This window comes from Myxocyprinus asiaticus, chromosome 7 (assembly GCF_019703515.2).
Source record: "Myxocyprinus asiaticus isolate MX2 ecotype Aquarium Trade chromosome 7, UBuf_Myxa_2, whole genome shotgun sequence".
NCBI lineage: Eukaryota > Metazoa > Chordata > Actinopteri > Cypriniformes > Catostomidae > Myxocyprinus > Myxocyprinus asiaticus.
In genome coordinates, this window is record NC_059350.1 from 36,729,922 (window position 1) to 36,748,942 (window position 19,021).

The 19,021-nt window shown below is 36.5% G+C and overlaps 1 protein-coding gene across 1 annotated transcript in view; it reads left to right on the top strand.

Annotated features, from left to right (window-relative positions):
* The window catches only part of LOC127443353 (receptor-type tyrosine-protein phosphatase delta-like), a 97,804-nt gene extending 82,031 nt beyond the window's left edge, over positions 1–15,773 (top strand). The window contains exons 21-37 of the mRNA XM_051701853.1: positions 478–571; positions 749–958; positions 2,894–3,054; positions 3,908–3,919; positions 4,007–4,122; positions 5,122–5,219; positions 5,875–5,998; positions 6,231–6,406; positions 9,028–9,147; positions 9,587–9,741; positions 10,304–10,589; positions 13,275–13,453; positions 13,570–13,696; positions 13,802–13,927; positions 14,242–14,396; positions 14,567–14,702; positions 14,949–15,773. Of these exons, the coding sequence (XP_051557813.1) occupies positions 478–571; positions 749–958; positions 2,894–3,054; positions 3,908–3,919; positions 4,007–4,122; positions 5,122–5,219; positions 5,875–5,998; positions 6,231–6,406; positions 9,028–9,147; positions 9,587–9,741; positions 10,304–10,589; positions 13,275–13,453; positions 13,570–13,696; positions 13,802–13,927; positions 14,242–14,396; positions 14,567–14,702; positions 14,949–15,017 (2,344 nt within the window). The 3' untranslated portion in view covers positions 15,018–15,773. The remainder of the gene's footprint in view (positions 1–477; positions 572–748; positions 959–2,893; positions 3,055–3,907; positions 3,920–4,006; positions 4,123–5,121; positions 5,220–5,874; positions 5,999–6,230; positions 6,407–9,027; positions 9,148–9,586; positions 9,742–10,303; positions 10,590–13,274; positions 13,454–13,569; positions 13,697–13,801; positions 13,928–14,241; positions 14,397–14,566; positions 14,703–14,948) is intronic.
* The last annotated feature ends 3,248 nt before the right edge of the window (positions 15,774–19,021 follow it).

Sequence of the window (19,021 nt, forward strand, 5' to 3'; positions counted from 1 at the left end):
AAACACAGCTTATTATTTTCATGTCATTAAGCCCCCCCACCCCACTTATACGCCAGTTCTCAGTTCCCCCAAAAAATTGCATTCTCATTATTATTATTAATATGGAAATGTTATGATATTTTTTTCAACTGTAAACTATTTATATATTGTGATATTGTGTTGCACTTAAAATTAATGTATGCTGACTTTGTTTAAAAAAAAAAAAAAAAAACATTGTGTCCGGACAGGATGATTTTCATTACTCTATTACTAATGAGAATTTTATTTTTTCGCATTGCAGTAATGAAAATTTTGCTGGAAATGGTACTTAACTGTCATCAAAATAATGTTATAATGGAAAAATTTGAATGGTCATAAAAATAGGTTTAATTTTCTTTATGCATAATATAATTTCTTATTTATTTGATTTTGAGATGAAATGACACAGATATTTCTTCAAGAGTTTCACTCATAATAATGTACTGATTTTTTTGGAAGGGGGTTCTACATTGTAGTTGTTCCTCTTAAGAGGCAGCGAGGAGGAAACTTCCAGAATTTCTGGAGTGATCCAGATGAGATGAACACTGATGAGGTACAGAATTTTAGTGATGAGTTTTTAATTATAATTTAATTATTAGTTTAATTAATTTGTGCAATTGTGCAAACAAATCACAATTGTTGTTGACAAAGTTTAATGTTTAAGGCATGTGTTCATCATATGGGAGTTTTACACAACTCATGTGCTTGCCTTGTTTGCTGGTTTTACCAGCTGTTGAGGGAGATTAATGGCACCGGTCGCTCTGTGCGTCTGCGGAGGCAGGCGGAGGCAAAACCATACATCAGTGCTCATTTTCAGAATCTACCAGCCGAGTTTAATCTAGGAGATGGACGTATGTATGGAGCATTCCTGAACCGACCTCTTCTTAATGGACAGGAGTATGTCTGCTTCGTGCTGGCTATTCTTGAACTGGGCCAGAATGTAAGTTCCTCTCTTCTCTCTTATTTTGGGGTTCACAGTGATAATGTAATGATAGCATCTATTGTGGTAATACTATGTACTGTGAGTTTCTACATTGTCTGAGCGTCATTCTCAGAGAAACTAAATGATGTTTGAACCATGGTTAAAAAGATAAAAAATATAATATCACTCCCACAAAGGTGCAATGACTCAGTCAGTTTTGTTTGTGTTGCTTTGGCTATTATGACAGTGGTTTTAGACTTATACTGACATCTAGAAGTGTGGATGCGATATTATGAAAAAGCAAAGGTTTTTAGTTACTGATGTAATAGTAGAAATGCGCTATTCGCAGTCAGGCATGATTAATGCATTCAACAAACAAAAAAGTGTCCTATACCAGGGGAGATACAGCAATAATGTGAGTAACATTTTTCTGGTCATATGATTGGAATGAAACAACCCACATCCAACAAAAAGCGGTTACTATATGATGGAAATATTTTAACCAGACACAAATTTTCATGAAAATGTTATTTCATTATAAATTTATTAAGTGCCATCCTTGCTTTAGTAGATAGTCCAAGAAAACTGTCTGTTATAAAACCCATTAAAACGTAATGGCAATGAATAGGGTTAATAAAAATAAACTGTTTTATTTTAAAATTTCTAGAATTTCTTTTCTACAAAAAAATGAACAACTTGTTTTTTTTTGTTTGTTTTTTTACTGTTTATCTAAACCTTTTCAACTCTAGAGAATTTTTGGGTTGCCGCCTGCAATTTTTCACACTCAAATTTAAAAGCTCACCATTTGCACATACTGTAGACTAATTGCCAAAAATTGGTCTAATTTTTTCAGAAACCCTCCCAAAAATAATTAAAAAAATAAAAAATACTCTAATTATTCATAAATTTTACAATCTTATGATAAATAGAATGAAAAAAAAAAACTTTGTAAGCATGTTATTCTGGTTCTGTTCACGCCATCTCCCTCCAAAAAGTCTAATTTTATTCCACTAGATGGCAGCAATTACAAGAATTTTTTTCCTCTATCACTGATCTGAAATGTAGATGTCGCTCTAACGCATTTTAGCCCTTGCAGATATGCTCGTCCATAGATATTCAGTCAAATTTTTAGTTCATGCACCACCCCCATTGTTTCATTGAATATCTCGGCCTCTGAGTGGACTAGAAACTCAATCTAGGTGTCATTAGAAAGCTGATAGCCCTGACATTGAAGCCCTTTGTGATGATTTTTAACATTTTATCATCAATAGTCAAAAACATATATTTTCAATTATTTGTTTAGCATGCTATTGCTGGACTGCATATTTTGTTCTGGACTAAGATATAACATTGGATTATCCACACAAGCAAGCTTTTTAGAAAACTCCCTAAGGTAGGAGCATATATAAATTGTTTAGCTATTTAGGGCTTACAGCAGCAGTGATCGGCACATCAGAGACGTTTGTATTTGATGTCTTACAGAAATCATATTTCACTTTGTGATTATTTTGAAAATCTTTCGAACTGTGGTATTAGGGCAAAATGTAAAGTCGCATTACTGAGAATGAGAGCTTTCATTTGATGTATGATTTGTCTATTTAAGTGCTATTTGAAAGACTTTTATATTCATATCAATAATTCTACCACATTACCTCTAGGTGGCGCTGATTTATGACGGAAATTATTTCAGGCCTTATTTTGTTATTTTAATTAACAGAAATGCATGAAAACCTATGAATACCTATGAAAAGTTGAGATTCTAAACTTTCAAACGATACCATATATGCCTGATTTATGTATTCTGAGGCTTTTTAAGCATAAACATTTTTAAAAAGTCAAATCTATAAAAAATAATGATCTCAATGATCTCTTTCATTTTTATTTACATTTATTTTTGTGCTTGTTATTGGTTATACTAATGTGCCAGGTGTCTGTTTGCTTTTTGATTGACAGACCGTGTACTCCACGAGTCCATTCTCTGATGCCGTGCTGTTCTCTGATGTTGAGCCACAGCCAATTGTAGATGAGGAGGAGGGGCTTCTTTGGGTGGTGGGGCCAGTGCTGGCCGTCATCTTCATCATCAGCATAGTCATCCTCATTCTTCTCTTTAAAAGGTGAGAGAGAAAGAGTTTATAGCAGGAAAGTGATGGATTGATATTTAAAGAGGTGAATGGAGAATAAATTAAATCAGTGTGTTAAAAGAGGAAGTAAAGAAGGAGATGAGATGAGTGGGGTGGGGGTCTGAAGAAGTGAAGTGATACAAGTGGGAGTTTTAATAAAGAGGAATTAAATAAAAAATAGAGTAGCCTTGGTTTTTCCTAAATATTTTTCCCATTAAATTTTCTCCATTGGATTTCAAAAAAAATCTTTTCAATAAAGAGTTCTTTGCCTTGAACCAGCAATACAAACTCTTTGATTTTAAGCAAAAATGTATGTGAAAAAAGGTACAAGACTGTGTACTTTTATGCTGGAAATAATCCTATGAAGCCTTGCAAATGAGGTAAACTAATAAAAAAATGATGGTATAATGTAAAACTAATATAATATAAAAGTATAAAAACAATATATTTTTAGTTTATTGCAAAATATGAATATAAATATAGAAGTACGCTGCTGAGCTCGTAACAGCGACTTCTCTGATTAGTGGATCTCGCTTCAGGATTATTGGTAGTGTAGTTCTTCTTTAGGAATTCGTCTATTAAGCATGCTTTTTATAATGAAGTTGAGATCACTGACTTGTGGCTTCATCTTAAAATATCAGAGCTCATGGAAGGTCTGTGTCAGAAGATGTATATGTTACAGCTAAAAATCTATTTCTGTGTGGAGAAAATGAATGGGATTTTTACTTCTGGAACCCTATTATTGCATTCTATTACAGATGTTATATATTTTGATTATGCAGAAGCTGATAAGCAAAATCGTTTGAATTCTTATTTCTTTTTTTCCTTTCCTCGCTATCTCTGCCAGCAAACCAGACAGGTCTGTGTATCATATTTCTCTGAAAATGTAATTACGACTGAAATGCGTGAGTGTTGCTTTAATGTTCCTGTGCGTGTGATGTTACAGGAAGCGGGCAGAGCTGGAAGGCAGGAAGTGCAGTTTTCCCAGCAGCAGTAAAGCCATGAGTTCCCAGCATCCATCTGACCCAGTGGAGCTGCGTAGAATCAACTTCCCCACAGCTGGTAATACACTCATGAAAACACATTTAACAATCACACACACACAGGCACAATCCAGAAGAATCCGGAAGACACAGTCCAGAAAAATTCACTTTTCAGCTCCCCTCGATGCCCACAGCTTTATGTTCTCTCTTTTCTAGGTTTGCGTGCATCTATCATCGGTTATCGTCGGTTATCAAGTTAGTTTTGAATTCTGGAGTCTGTATTAACTACTTAACCCTTCATTCACAAATATGCATTTACTGGTTTGGCTTCCTCATCCTCTAACTCGTTTGGCCCATAAAAGGGGTGTTTGTCCACAACTGCTGCAGTGTGTGAAGCTTTTCACTCTCTGCTCTCACCGGCCTTACTTTACAAACTGGCTCATACACACCAACCACACACACATTTGTTTTGTTTTTTATTATGTTGGGGGCTTTCCATTGACTTCTGTTGGTTTTATATTGAGCCAATCATTTTCTGTCCCTTTCCCTATCCCTACCCCTAAACCTGACCCTCATACAAACCTTTTTGCATTTTTACATTGTCATTAAGACATTATATAATGTTTATTACGTCATTTTCCTTGCTTCTGTTGACTGGTCCCCACAATGTAAGCTTAATCTGGCCCACACACACTCCTTTATACCTAGTTGTCTAAATGGGGACATAACATAGACTTCTATTGTTTTTAAATAAAGCTAGCAAACAAACATAACAATTTTTCAATTATATTTTCTTAATGTATATATTTTCATTGATTTCTGTTGATTTCATGTTGTGTTTGCTTGTTTAATGTTAAATAAATGTCAGAATTAACAAGCAAATTTCAATGTTGAATCAATAACTTTTGCTATCAGGGATTATAATTATTACAGACAAGCTCTAACCCTAAACCCCTAATCCTGTGTGATCACTAATATTCTCTCACACTGCTCAAGAGCACTGAATCCAGCAGTGTGAAGGGTTCTCTGAATCTTTGAGAGCTCAACCGATCTGTATGTCTATGTGATGTTTTGACAGGCATGACCAGCCACCCTCCAGTATCCATCTCAGACCTGCCAGCTCACATAGAGAGGATGAAAGCCAATGACAACCTGAGGTTCTCTCAAGAGTATGAGGTCAGATCATGCAAACACACAAACACTGACTCACAACCTCCAAGATGTACATCAGTGGTTCTCAATTGTGTTGACAGAAAAACAAAAAGAAAATGTTAGAGTGGGCAAAGAAACACAGACATTGGACAACAGATAATTGGAAAAGAGTGTTATGGATCTTAACCACATTGAGCTTTTGTGGGATCAGCTAGACTGTAAGGTGCATGAGAATTGCCTGACAAGACAGCCACATCTATGGCAAGTGCTTCATGAAGCGTGGGGTGAAATGTCACCTGAGTATCTGGTCAAACTGACAGCTAGAATGCCAAGGATCTGCAAAGCTGTCATTGCTGCACATGGAGGACTTTTTGATGAGAACTCTTTGAAGTAGTTTAAGAAGTTCTGAACAATTTTTTCAAATTGTAATAGTAATTGTTCAAGTTATTAATGCATTGTGATCAGTTGAATGCCACTTTGGTGAATAAAAGTACCAATTTCTTAACATAAGAGCAAAATCTGTACATTATTCCAAACTTTTGGCCGCCAGTGTATGCTTCTGCTCAGTTGCTCAGGTACGCTGAGTAGAAATAGGTTTTGCTAAGCAAAAACAAAAATTATAGGTAACATTGGTGTTGGGTGTGAAGTTTAATTGGTGCATGCTTTTTTGTTTTTTTAGTCTATTGATCCAGGGCAGCAGTTCTCATGGGAACATTCTAACCTTGATATTAACAAGCCAAAGAACCGATACGCCAATGTCGTTGCCTATGACCACACCAGACTATCACTCTCCAACAGTGATGGTAAGAGCATGTGTGCGCAATATCTCAATATTTCAGTTTCATGTGCATTCATGAGAAATAAGATGTTCCAGTGGATTCTAATGGTTATTTCTATTTGATTTGTGCTGCTACTTCAATTTTAAATGATACACGTCTCGCAGTTGCTACAAGTTGAATTATAATTACATTTACACCTCTTTAAGTTTAATAATGGAAATGTGGAAATCAAATGTGTTTTTTTTCTGTTCTACAGGAGTTCCTGGCGGTGACTACATCAATGCCAACTTTATAGATGGGTACCGCAGACAGGGCACATACATCGCCACCCAGGGCCCCATGCCAGACACATTCAGTGACTTCTGGAGAATGGTCTGGGAACAACACACAGCAAATATCATCATGATCACCAAACTTGAGGAGAAATCCAGAGTAAGTGCACTAAATCATACGCATACAGACAGGCACACTTGTGTTCGCTATATTTGGAGTCATACATCCAGACGAAACACGTTTCCAGACAAACACACACTCAAGTTCTGCTCCAAAATAAGCAGCTACCTTCTACGGGGCTGTTCGCACCAAACACGTTTTTCCATCAGTCAGTGCTGTTTTTTGTTTTTGTATGTTAACATGCACTAGGAGGATGTCTTGACAGTTCCACCACATCTCGCTGTTTTTAGCATCTCTTCCCATGAGCATTTTTATGATGTGTCAAAAACTTGATCTTTTATCTCATGCCTCGAGACACCTTTGTTTTGCCCCATTCACTGTGTCTAGCCTTTTTAACACAAGAACACTAACAGGCAGCAAATCCGTGCATCATACATAGATTCACAGCTGATTCCAATAGAGTCTGATGTTAGCATATTGCTAAGCTAATGACACAAAACTGTAATTAGCACAGAAAAATACACAACACACAGATATTGGGTGAAATGTTGTTGACTGTTTAATTAGACTGAACTATTTTAGTGATACTCTTTAGTGTTGAATTAATTATATTTATACATTCCTCTCTGCATATCCACTACTGTATATTGGATACATTTTTTCACTGAGCTTGTAGCAGTATTATTCTGGGGTTGCCTTATCTTTGAAGGATACATGCAATGTTCCCTTAGAATTTGGTCAAAACGAGTGCCTACTGTTTGGAACAGCCTTTGCATTGGGAGTGAGCATATGATGCCTAAAATGCTGTCTAGGTGGGCAGCTCACTAGGCTTTGGAACAGAGCTACTGAGACTCATTAAGAAACACATACTTTCCATATTAACCTTTTCAACCATCAAACACATTGATGTTTTCCATATTTGTCAGTGAGTGTGTTGGAATAGAGTAAGTCTTACGATGTTTGTCTGTTACTCTCCAGATGCCTACGTATTTCTTCTCAAAGGCAAGACATCTTACTTGGCTAATTAGATCACACTCACTTTTCAATTGAATGGTTGATATTCAGTGTATCACGTCTTTTCTCTCACACTCTCTTGTTAACTCTGTCTAAACCCTTTTTACACCCTATCTCTCTTTTTCTGATCTTTGTCTTCTCACTTCCTCTTTCCTCACTTATTTCTGAGTTGATAGTTTGATATTTTTGGCTGGTTATCACACTATCACTGCATGCTGAAATGTACTCTTAAAGGATGTCTCATTCCATTCCCTTGTTCCCTTTGACATGAAACAGTATATCTTTAACATGAATTTGGACACCAGAAAGGACCTTGTTCCACTTAATGTAAGGACATTGATGGGTTAATTACCTGTGACATGATGACTATGCATTAAAACATAGCTGCCTGGTATTTATCAACAACATCGCTGTATAACATGCCATGACCGATATCTTTCTGGTATCATTTGTTTAATTTATTTTGCATCTTAATTGTACTGTAGCTGTGAAAAACTACAGTGCAATTATGAAATATGTGCTCATCCTCCATTTTTTTGGGGGGGTGGGGGGGGGATTTTTCCCCTTTTTCTCCAATTTGGAATGCCCAATTCCCAATGTGCTTTTTAAGTCCTTGTGGTCGCGTAGTGATTTGCCTCAGTCCGGGTGGCAAAGGACGAATCCCAGTTGCCTCTGCAACTGTTAACCCATGCATCTTATCACGTGGCTTGTTGAGCACGCTGCCATGGAGACATAGCACGTGTAGAGGCTTCATGCCATCCACCGCGGCATCCACGCTCAACTCACCACACGCCCCACTGAGAACGAACCACATTATAGCGATCACGAGGATGTTACCCCATGTGACTCTAACCTCCCTAGCAACCGGGCCAATTTGGTTGCTTAGGAGACCTGGCTGGAGTCACTCAGCACACCCTGGGATTCGAACTAGCGAACTAGCGAACTCCAGGGGTGGTAGTCAGCGTCTTTTACCACTGAGCTAACCAGGCCCCCATTCATCCTCCATTTTTGACAACTTTTTTTATTGTATGTATATTAACATGAACAACAGCAGGTCAAATGTTCCATTGATAGTCTACAATGAACAACTTGTAGAAACATTTACAAGGTTTTTAATGATATATGATGACAAAAGTAAAACAGCCCACTTATCTATCAATATGATACTTTATAATAATATTATAGGCTTTAATAGCCTTTTTGCTTTTACATACAAAACATACAATGTTTATATGTTTTTTATACATATAATAGATCCAAATCTTTACATTTTATGTATGTGGACCTTCTCCAGTATTCATTTCTGATGACTGAAAAAGACATTGTGACATTTCAGTTGATAGAGCAAGTGATGCACACTAGTTTTTACTGTGCATTCTGGGAATTTTTATGGAGCGAAAGTTTCTGTGCACAAAATGATTTTGACTACTGGAATATCCGACTCTCTTGACAGTGTTGTTACTACAGATAGGGAGTGGATTGAGACAACCATAGTGAGTACTGTTATTGATGGAAAGCAGCCAGACTGAAGATCAGCTGATTATCTGTGTTTGTCTCAGCTGATTCTTCAGTTCTTCTCTAATGTTTGACATTGAGACATATGCAGCAGTATGAGGTTTAGTAAGCATCTGCTGAATTGTGTGCAGAATAAGTGTGATCAGTACTGGCCCAGCAGAGGCACAGAAACATACGGACTCATGCAGGTCTCGTTATTGGACACGGTGGAGCTTGCAACCTACTGCGTTAGGACTTTTGCTCTCTTTAAGGTAACAAAACAGAAATCAGTACATAAACATAGTACACACACACAACACACTCTGTTTTACCCTCACAGATGTAGCCTAATGGCATCTAAAAATCAAAATGAAGTAAAAAATGATGCATGATTCAATGGTCTATGCTTTTCAAAAACAAAAAACTAACTTAATTTTTAATCTGTTACATTTTAACATTAATACATACAGTATGTACATATATGACTTTGTACATTATTTTATTAGATTTGTTGTGGTGTTTGCTGTTTTTGTATGTGCATCGACAGATTAGCATGAATAAGATTTCCATTGTACTTGTACAAATGGCAAAGTACTCTATTCTACTCTAATTTGGTAGTATAGAAGGTAAATATATGGTAGGTAGTATATACAGTAGAAGTGCTATGTATAGCGTGTTGACAGTGCTGAATTGTGATGTTTCTTTGGGCAGAGTGGGAGTGGAGAGAAAAGGGAGGTTCGTCAGTTCCAGTTCACAGCATGGCCAGATCAGGGGGTACCTGAGCACCCCACTCCTTTCCTGGCCTTCCTGAGACGGGTCAAAGCCTGCAACCCCCCTGATGCCGGACCCATTGTGGTCCACTGCAGGTAAGCAGCACAGAATGAACCAAACACATTTCTATATCTAGCCAGTCATAACAGGGACTTAAGAAGCGTTGTACGTTTCTTTCTCCATCAATGACATCAATAGCTTAAATGGTATTGACTGTATAAGTGGTTTTGTTGCAGGTTTGCAGATAGCAGCATAAAGGCTTATTAAGTTTTGAAAAGGAGAAAACGCTTCCCATATATTTTGCTGTTGACGTCAAAGGTTGTGCATTTAATCAAACTGTACAAATTTTGCCACAAATGCATCTGTCACTTGGTAGAAGCTAGCCAAATTAGGCAGATGCCAACATGGACAAAACTACACAAGGTTAAAAAAAAATACAGTACAGGTTAAATTGCAGAGCAAAACCAGTTTGCAACTGGACTATGTAATCATTGGCTTAAATGGTATTGACTATAAGATTGGTGTAATATCTAACAGAATTTTCTAACTATGCTGCAGCTCAATTGTTTGTCTGTGTCTGTGCACGCAGTGTGTTTTGTGTAGCCTGAGTGCTTGTGATACAACATTTGACAAAAGTATTCTCTGTCTCTTTCTTAGTGCTGGTGTTGGTCGCACAGGCTGCTTCATTGTGATTGATGCCATGCTAGAGCGTGTGAAGCAGGAGAAGACAATAGATGTTTATGGTCATGTGACCCTGATGCGATCTCAACGAAATTACATGGTGCAGACAGAGGAGCAGTACGTCTTTATTTATGAAGCGCTGCTGGAGGCTGTTTCCTGCGGCAACACCGAGGTGCCAGCACGGAACCTTTACGCATACATCCAGAGACTCACTCAGACAGAGCCGCCAGAGCACATCAGCGGAATGGAGCAGGAGTTTAAAGTGAGTTCAGCCCAAGCATATTTTTTTTCTGGACTACAATAAATTCATGTCTCATAAATGTGACATTGGCCACATACACACTACAGCTATATATGGTTTTCACTCCTCTGCTTAGTGCTTAATCCCATTCTTTTCACACAGATTTTGCTTCTTTGTGTGACAACTGCATTCTGCATTTACATTAAATCTGCATAGTGTGTATAGAACTGAACAGAGCAACTAGCTATTGATAAAGTGATGATGGCTCTCTCTTTTGGATACTGACAGCTTGTCTAATGTGCGGTGATAAAAAATAACAGGAACAGAGGTATATGTCTTGACTCATTTGCTGATATTAATACCGTCTCTCTATCCATGGTAGTTGCTCGTAGCAGCCCTGAGGTCTAGGGTCAACCTACACATTTCTTTCCAGAGAGACTGAGAGTGCTGTTTAAAGAGCATAAACAAAGCTTGGCACCTCTGCTGAAGCGGTTACTAAAAAAATTCTGAATGTTAATTTGCCTCCAGTCTGATAATTTAAGCGTTTTACTCCTGTATTTAAAGGAATAGTTCACCCAAAAATGATAATTCTTTCACCATTTACTCACCCTCATGCTGTCTCAGACTCGTATTACTTTCTTTCTTCTGCGGAATACAAATTAAGATTTTTTGAAGGATTTATTAGAATTTTCCCATTCAATGTCAATGGGGTCCAAAGCTTTCAAGCTTTAAAAAGCACATAAAGGCAGCAAAAAAGCAATCCATATGATTCGAGTGGTTTAATCCATGTCTTCTGAAGTGATTTGATCGCTTTGGGTGAGAAAAGGACCAAAAATGGACCACAAGTCCTTATTCACTATAAATCTTGACATCCACAGTCTCGTTCATGTGAGAAGTATGGTGATACTTTTACAGTTTACCGTGTTCACCAAAAGGTTGATGGTAAACACTAGAAAATTAAAATGTAACGTCTTTAAGGCCTATTCACAACAAATAAAAAAATGCTATGAATTTGTACGACGAACTGCCAACGAAAGGTCTATTCACACCAATGCCGAAACGAATAAAATGAAAAACTATTTCATCCCTGTACAGTAGGTGGCGCAGTTCTACAAACATTTATACTGTTGCATGGATCTTTAAGCATTCAGCTGTCAATGCATGAGGTAAATATATTTAATGCTGTAAGGGCAGTTATCCATAATTTGACATAACTTTTTTATTATGTTTTTTCCATGTTTTTGTTGCATTTAGAGGAATATAGAATCTGTGTTTTGTGTGCGAGTAAGATGTGGAAAGAGTGCCATTGCATAAGTCCCATATCTTTTGTCTTTATATTTATGCATGTATTTAGCTACAAGTATATAACAAACGAACTCCAAGCTTCTCTTTTTTTTTTCTTTTTTTTTTTTGGCCTGGATAATATAACAAAAGGTACAGTGATAAAAATACCCATGAAATAGTGTACATTAAGTAGATCAGGTATAGCATATAATATATGCATAACATTAAAAATAATATAAAAGAAGACACAGCCTCATGGTCTTTTCTTTATTTAATTATTGCATATTTGTATTGAATTCAGGGTTTCTTGTGCATGGAGAGAAAAAATAGCACTGTTACATGAATATTATGTGTTATTTTATCCTTGCAATAAAATAGCAGTGAGGTTCAGCGATTACTTTTCTACACTCATAGTAAAGAATTGTATTTTAAAGAGTCTTTCTTTGTGATATTTTATATGAGCTTAGTCAAAATGAATTGCCAAACCTGTCTGCTATTTTTAATGCCTGGATAACATAACAGGCACAGTAATAGGCCTACACATATTAAATAATGTACATTAAGACAAAACACCAGGTATATTATATAAAATGAGGTATTGGCATATTACATACATTTCTAAAAAAGAATGTGTTTTTTTGCATTAGACAAGTAAAAGAGCACAGCACCTCTGTTTGCCAGCTGATTAGTGCCACCAACGGCCTGAATTGTTCAGCAGAAGTGAATCTGGAAAAATTTAATTGGTCAGTCAATTATCACTGCAGTCCGAAAAAATTGGATTGTCAGCAGACGATTTGTCAGACCCTATGTGAATAGCCCCATAGGAATACATTGTTCCTACTCAAAAGCTTGTTTGGAACAAACATTCGCACCAAAAATTTTGTCTTGGTGTGAATAGACCTTTATTGATGTATAATGATAAAGGGATTGAGGACCTGGCAACCACGTGCATTGTCAATCACCGTCTTGAATCCAGCACTGTGCTCCAATTGGGCTGGATGTTAAGATTTATAGTGAATAAGGACTTAAATTTTGGTCTGTTTCTCACCTAAAGCGATTGTATCGCTTCAGAAGACATGGATTAAACCACTTTTATGCTGCTTTTATGTCCTTTTTGGAGCTTTTGGACTCCATTGACAAAAACACATCAAACATCATTCAAAATGTCTTCATTTGTTTTCCACAGAAGAAAGTCATGAGTTTGAGGTGGCATGAGGGTGAATGAATGATGAGAGAATTATCATTTTTATGTAAACTATCCCTCCAGATGTCACTCCAAAAATTTTGCAGTTTATACGTGGGCAGTATACATTATTTACTTTTGCTGCCAATGAGTGTCAGTTGCAGATTGCTTTTCAATATGTCTATATATTAAATTAAAAAACTCTTCTCTTGTTACCTTTTTCTGTACCTCATTTACAGCGATTAGCAAATGCCAAAGCGCATAACTCCAGATTCGTCAGTGCCAGCCTCCCATGCAATAAGTTCAAAAACCGATTGGTGAATATCATGCCATACGAGAGCACACGCGTGTGTCTGCAGCCAATCAGAGGAGTGGAGGGCTCAGACTATGTCAATGGCAGTTTTATAGATGGCTACAGGTGCATTGTGATTTCTGTTGTTATATGTATCACTAGAAATTAAGCCACTTATAAAAGGTCCTAATAAGCTAGAGATATTCTCATTACTTGAAATTGTCATCTCTCTCACTCTCTAGGCAGCAAAGGGCGTATATTGCGACTCAGGGGCCATTGGCTGAAACAGTTGAGGATTACTGGAGGATGCTTTGGGAACACAATTCTACTATAGTAGTTATGCTTACTAAACTCAGAGAAATGGGAAGGGTTAGTTCACATACACACACTGTAGTTCAAATGCTGTTACAGATTATATTGCACAATGTTGTGGATGTGGTAATGTGTTAACTTGTTCCTTTGCTTCTTATGCAGGAGAAATGTCATCAGTACTGGCCATCTGACAGGTCAGCACGCTATCAGTACTTTGTGGTGGATCCCATGGCAGAGTACAATATGCCACAGTATATTCTGAGAGAATTTAAAGTCACGGATGCAAGGGTATGTCACACACTCAAACACTTGCACACCCCTGCTGAAAAAACAGCTAAAACCATCCTAGGCCAAGCTGGTTTTAAGATGGTCCAGCTGGTCTCCCAGCTGGTTTATCTGGTTGGCCAGTAGGTCTCCCATCCTGACCATCTGAAAAGTGCCTAAAATCCCTCTAAAACAGTAAACAGACTAGTCTGACAAGGCTGGGAGTCCAGCTAAGACTAGCAACTCAGACTGTTTTTTTTTTTATTTTTTTTATTATGATTTGACAATATACTCTAGTTTCACGCACTTTGTCTCTCTATTGTGCCTTTCTCTCTCAGGACGGTCAATCCAGAACAGTCCGGCAGTTTCAGTTCACGGATTGGCCCGAGCAGGGCGTGCCAAAGTCTGGTGAAGGCTTTATCGATTTCATTGGTCAAGTTCACAAAACAAAAGAGCAGTTTGGTCAGGATGGGCCAATCACAGTGCACTGCAGGTAAGGAAAATATGTGCTACAGTATGAATTTACAACTTATTTTACCTCTTTGTTTTCCTAATATTTGTTTAGTGTAGTCTGTGTGACATGACCGACTATTTAATAATGATTTAATACAAATGATGTACTTAAATGTATGAAATGTAACATTTTCTATAATGTGTGTGTAGCGCTGGCGTTGGGAGGACAGGTGTATTTATCACTCTAAGTATAGTTTTGGAGAGGATGCGTTACGAAGGAGTGGTCGACATCTTCCAAACTGTCAAGATGTTGCGTACTCAAAGACCAGCCATGGTGCAGACAGAGGTAAGCATGCATGCTGCACTCTCAACCAATGGCAGATGGGGAAGTGTTTGGGATACCTGTTTGAAAACAGTCATTATTTTTTCATTCCGTTTTAGTAACAGGAGCGCAAAAATTACACACTGCAGCTTTAACGTCATATACTGCTTGAGTGCTATTGTTCACATGTAAGGTATACTGATCAGTACTCTGAGATTCTTCATGACTGCATGTACTTACGCAAATAATTCATGTGTGTGCACTCCACAGGAGCAGTACCAGTTCTGCTATCGAGCAGCGCTGGAGTACCTGGGCAGTTTTGATCACTATGCAACATAAAACCTTGCCCTGGACCAAGAGTCACATCCTTCCCCACTGAGACCTGCGTCTGATCAATCTGACAGCCTCTTTCTGTTGCCCACAGCTCCAGAGTCTGTTTCATTTCTCCAAACAGCACACAATTTATCAGCCAGACAGGGAGGGCAACTGGGACACAGAATTGTCACAACAAATTGTAGCTTCAATCATATAAAGTTGACAAGAAATATTTGGGGTGGAATAAACATCCTCTGGCATTACAGCAGAAACTGCTTGAATTTAACCATGTGCTGTCTGGTAGGAGACAACAGTCAAACTGTTTGATTGTACTTGCTAATTGTCATAATTTATTTAACAGCAAATCCCCCCAAAACACAATAATGTTTTTTTGGGATGCAGTCGAGGTTTACAGTGAATTTTCCACTGTTTTTTGTGATCAGTTGATAGTGGATCTACCAACTCACTTTTTTAAGTGGAGAAAATTTCCTATAAGATGGAACATCACTTGAGCATTGGTGCTTTTGCCAAACAGTATTCTGTTTGATATCCATTGCACAAACACACACACACATAGATATCTAAGTACATTTCTATCACAGATTAAGAAAAGCAAAAATAGCAGAACTTAAAAATGGAGATTAGTCTCAAAAACTGTGCAATATTGAACATGACCGCACCAAGTTTTAAACCACTCAAGTATTAGATATTCTCACTGTAATTATATTGTCTCATAAATCTTATATGAAAAAAATAAATAATATTATTCATATTAGCACAAGCGTGTATAATATATATATATATATATATATATATATATATATATATATATATATATATATATATAGATATAGATATCGAGTGATATTTATGCAATGTGAGTGAGGTACTTGTAAGTGCACATATGTTAAGTACTGATTGCAGTAAAGTTAAATGTTTTTTGTTTTGTTTTTTTCAATAAACGTTACCAAAACAAAAACTCTTTCTAAATATAAGATGACATGTTCAAAACAATAACACAAAGGATCATTTGACACTGGTAGTGCCTTATCATAGTCACATGTTTAAAATGGTTCACTAAAAAAAGTTGTGTTCCACTTCAACTAACATGAATCGAATTTAACGTTAAAATAGTATTTAATAAAACTTTATTAAATATATTTACATCTGCCAGAATGCATTGTAAAATGTATACATTTCAAATATTTTACACCAAGACCAATTTGAAGTATCAGGGCAGTTTTTCTGAGTACTGGTAAGACTACTACAAAATATTATTAAAGGACACAAAGTATATTATACAAGAGAACTTCACATTCTATTACTACTATATACAGTACTGTGCAAAAGTTTTAGGGACTTGTGAAAAATGTTTCATAGTGAGGATGTCTTCAAAAATAATGATATAAATAGTTTTCATTTATCACTTAATGTCATACAAAGTCCAGTAAACATAAAAAGCTAAATCAATATTTGGTGTGACCACCTTTGCCTTTAAAACAGCACCAATTCTCCTAGATACACCTGGACACAGTTTTTCTTGGTTGTTGGCAGATAGGATGTTCCAAACTTCTTGGAGAATCCACCACAGTTCTTCTATCTATTTAGGCTGTCTCAATTGTAATCTCAGACTGACACAATGTTCAGTGGGGGGCTTTTTGGGGGCCTCCCTGTTCTTCTATTCTAATCTATTCTATTTGTAAAAAGAATGTTTGGGAGTCTAAAATGTATTTTTCCTATTGACACACTAAAGCTGAAGATATTAATAACCATCTTAAGACAAATGCTTTTGTGAAACATCTTAAGTGCGTAAATCTTTTGCACAGTACTGTATATAATTATTATTATTATATTATACCTTATTTGTATTTGAAATTATAATTCAATACAGAACAGTCCAATGCAGCAGGCAACTTTCATTTAATGTCTACATTCTTGTTTTTCAGGGAGTGAATGTCATTAAACACCCTTTCCCAAAGTGAATGCTATGTGTGCATCTTCACATATATTTTAAATATCAATAATGTTATTATCATTCACAAAGAGCCAATTTCATGTTGATTAGAGCTGATTCTAGGTATTATGGAGTTTTGGGGTATTTCACAAAGCCAGATTTCAGGTTACAGAGATAAATAATATAAACTAGATTGGGGGAAAAAAATAATTCAATGTAGTTTGGCAATAAACAGTGATGCCCAGAACATGATTCATCAAAGTCAATGCATGGCAAATTAGACCTGTAACTTTAGCAACAAACCCATATACATAGATAAATAAATAAAATCCCTCTCTTGTGTCTGTATCAGTATCATCGACCACGACAGTCTGGTTCTGGATTTTGGAAGGAACTGCACTCTTGTTCTATGCACTAACCCTTAATATTTCTTCAACACAGGATGTTATTTGTACTAAATGAGATGAAATTCACAGTGTTGATCACATGCTTTTGTGCATGTTAAACAGATTTGTTTTGGTTACAAAGCTTCAAAAGAAAATATGCACATTATGTTATTGTTGAATACTTAACAGACGACAGTAAGAGTATGAGTGGTTTTCTACTAGTCCAGTGGTAAGAGTAATCATCATTCAAAAATGATAGCAGCCTGGTCACTGCGAACTTCAGCTCATTTCAGTTTCACTTTATGGAAATGTTTTAGCAGCTCTTAAGGTTCCATTACTTTTTTGAAACATCATTGTTCCTGTATACTGTTCTTTTTTCTTTCTTTCTTTTTAAACCAGGTTTTAAAATCTCGCAAATATCTCCCACGAACTACCCTCTCCGTAATGTTACACCTTAGAATGAATAGTAACATCATGACCAAGTTTCAGGGTTTTTCAGATTTCAACTTTTATTGCAACAAGCTATGCTTATTTTTGCAATAGGATATCAATTAGTGTTTGTTTAATGAAACCTTATCTGCTAATCTCAACGTCAGTTGATGTTTTAATATATATATATATATATATACACACACATACACACGCACACACACATATATATATATACATACATACACACACACACACACACACACACACACACATACAGTATGTATATATATATTTTTTTTTTCCAGTGCATGATTGTCCCTATTTGTATAATGCAGAAGCACACATTTTGATGAGTTATGACAACCGACACTGTTTTGTGTGAAAATAAACTAGCACAATCTATATCATGTAATCTGACCAAATATGCATTGTATTACCATTTTCGTACTGTCAAATGTCGCAGAGGTTTTACAGATTCACCCATCGATTAATGTGAAACACAAAAGGGAAATCGTTTACCTCTGATTTTGTAGTAAATGTAAATATTTCAGAGGATTCTTTTTTTTTTTTTATTCTACTTTATGAGGACAGATGTGTGAGAATACAGTTGTATTCAAGGAAAAGTTTTATTTGTTACAAATAAAATGGTAAGAAAACTGAAGTGATTCATTATTGCATCTACGTTTGAAGGGCTTCCCACTCGTTATGTTCAGTAAGTGATTAGTGTACATTGACGTCCAACTTTGGCCAGCAAAAATATAGCTAATACGCAAGTATCTTAGCTCTCACTTCTCTTATTCAGATTCACAGTAGTTACAGTATTTATTGGGTAAAATATTTTCTTTTACCAGCACTGCTGACACATGACTTGTGAATCTTCTAAGCAAGTAAAGCTGCAGGCTGGAGATCTGAAATGGGGGCGGAATCTCCAAAAGAGGTTGAGGTTACTCCAAAAGGTGGCGTCACTTCCACTTATGATTAGAGTTAGGGAAAGGGTTAGGTTAGGGGCTCAAAGACAATTAAAGGGCTAGTTCACCCAAAAATGAAAATTCTCTCATCATTTACTCACCCTCATGCCATCCCTGATGTGTATGACTTTCTTTCTTGAGCTGAACTCAAACAAAGATTTTTAGAAGAATATCTCAGCTCTGTAGGTATATACAATGCAAGTGAATGGTGATCAGCACTTTATAGCTGCAAAAAGCACAGAAAAGCATAGTAAAAGAAATCCATACATCTCCAGTGGTTAATGTCTT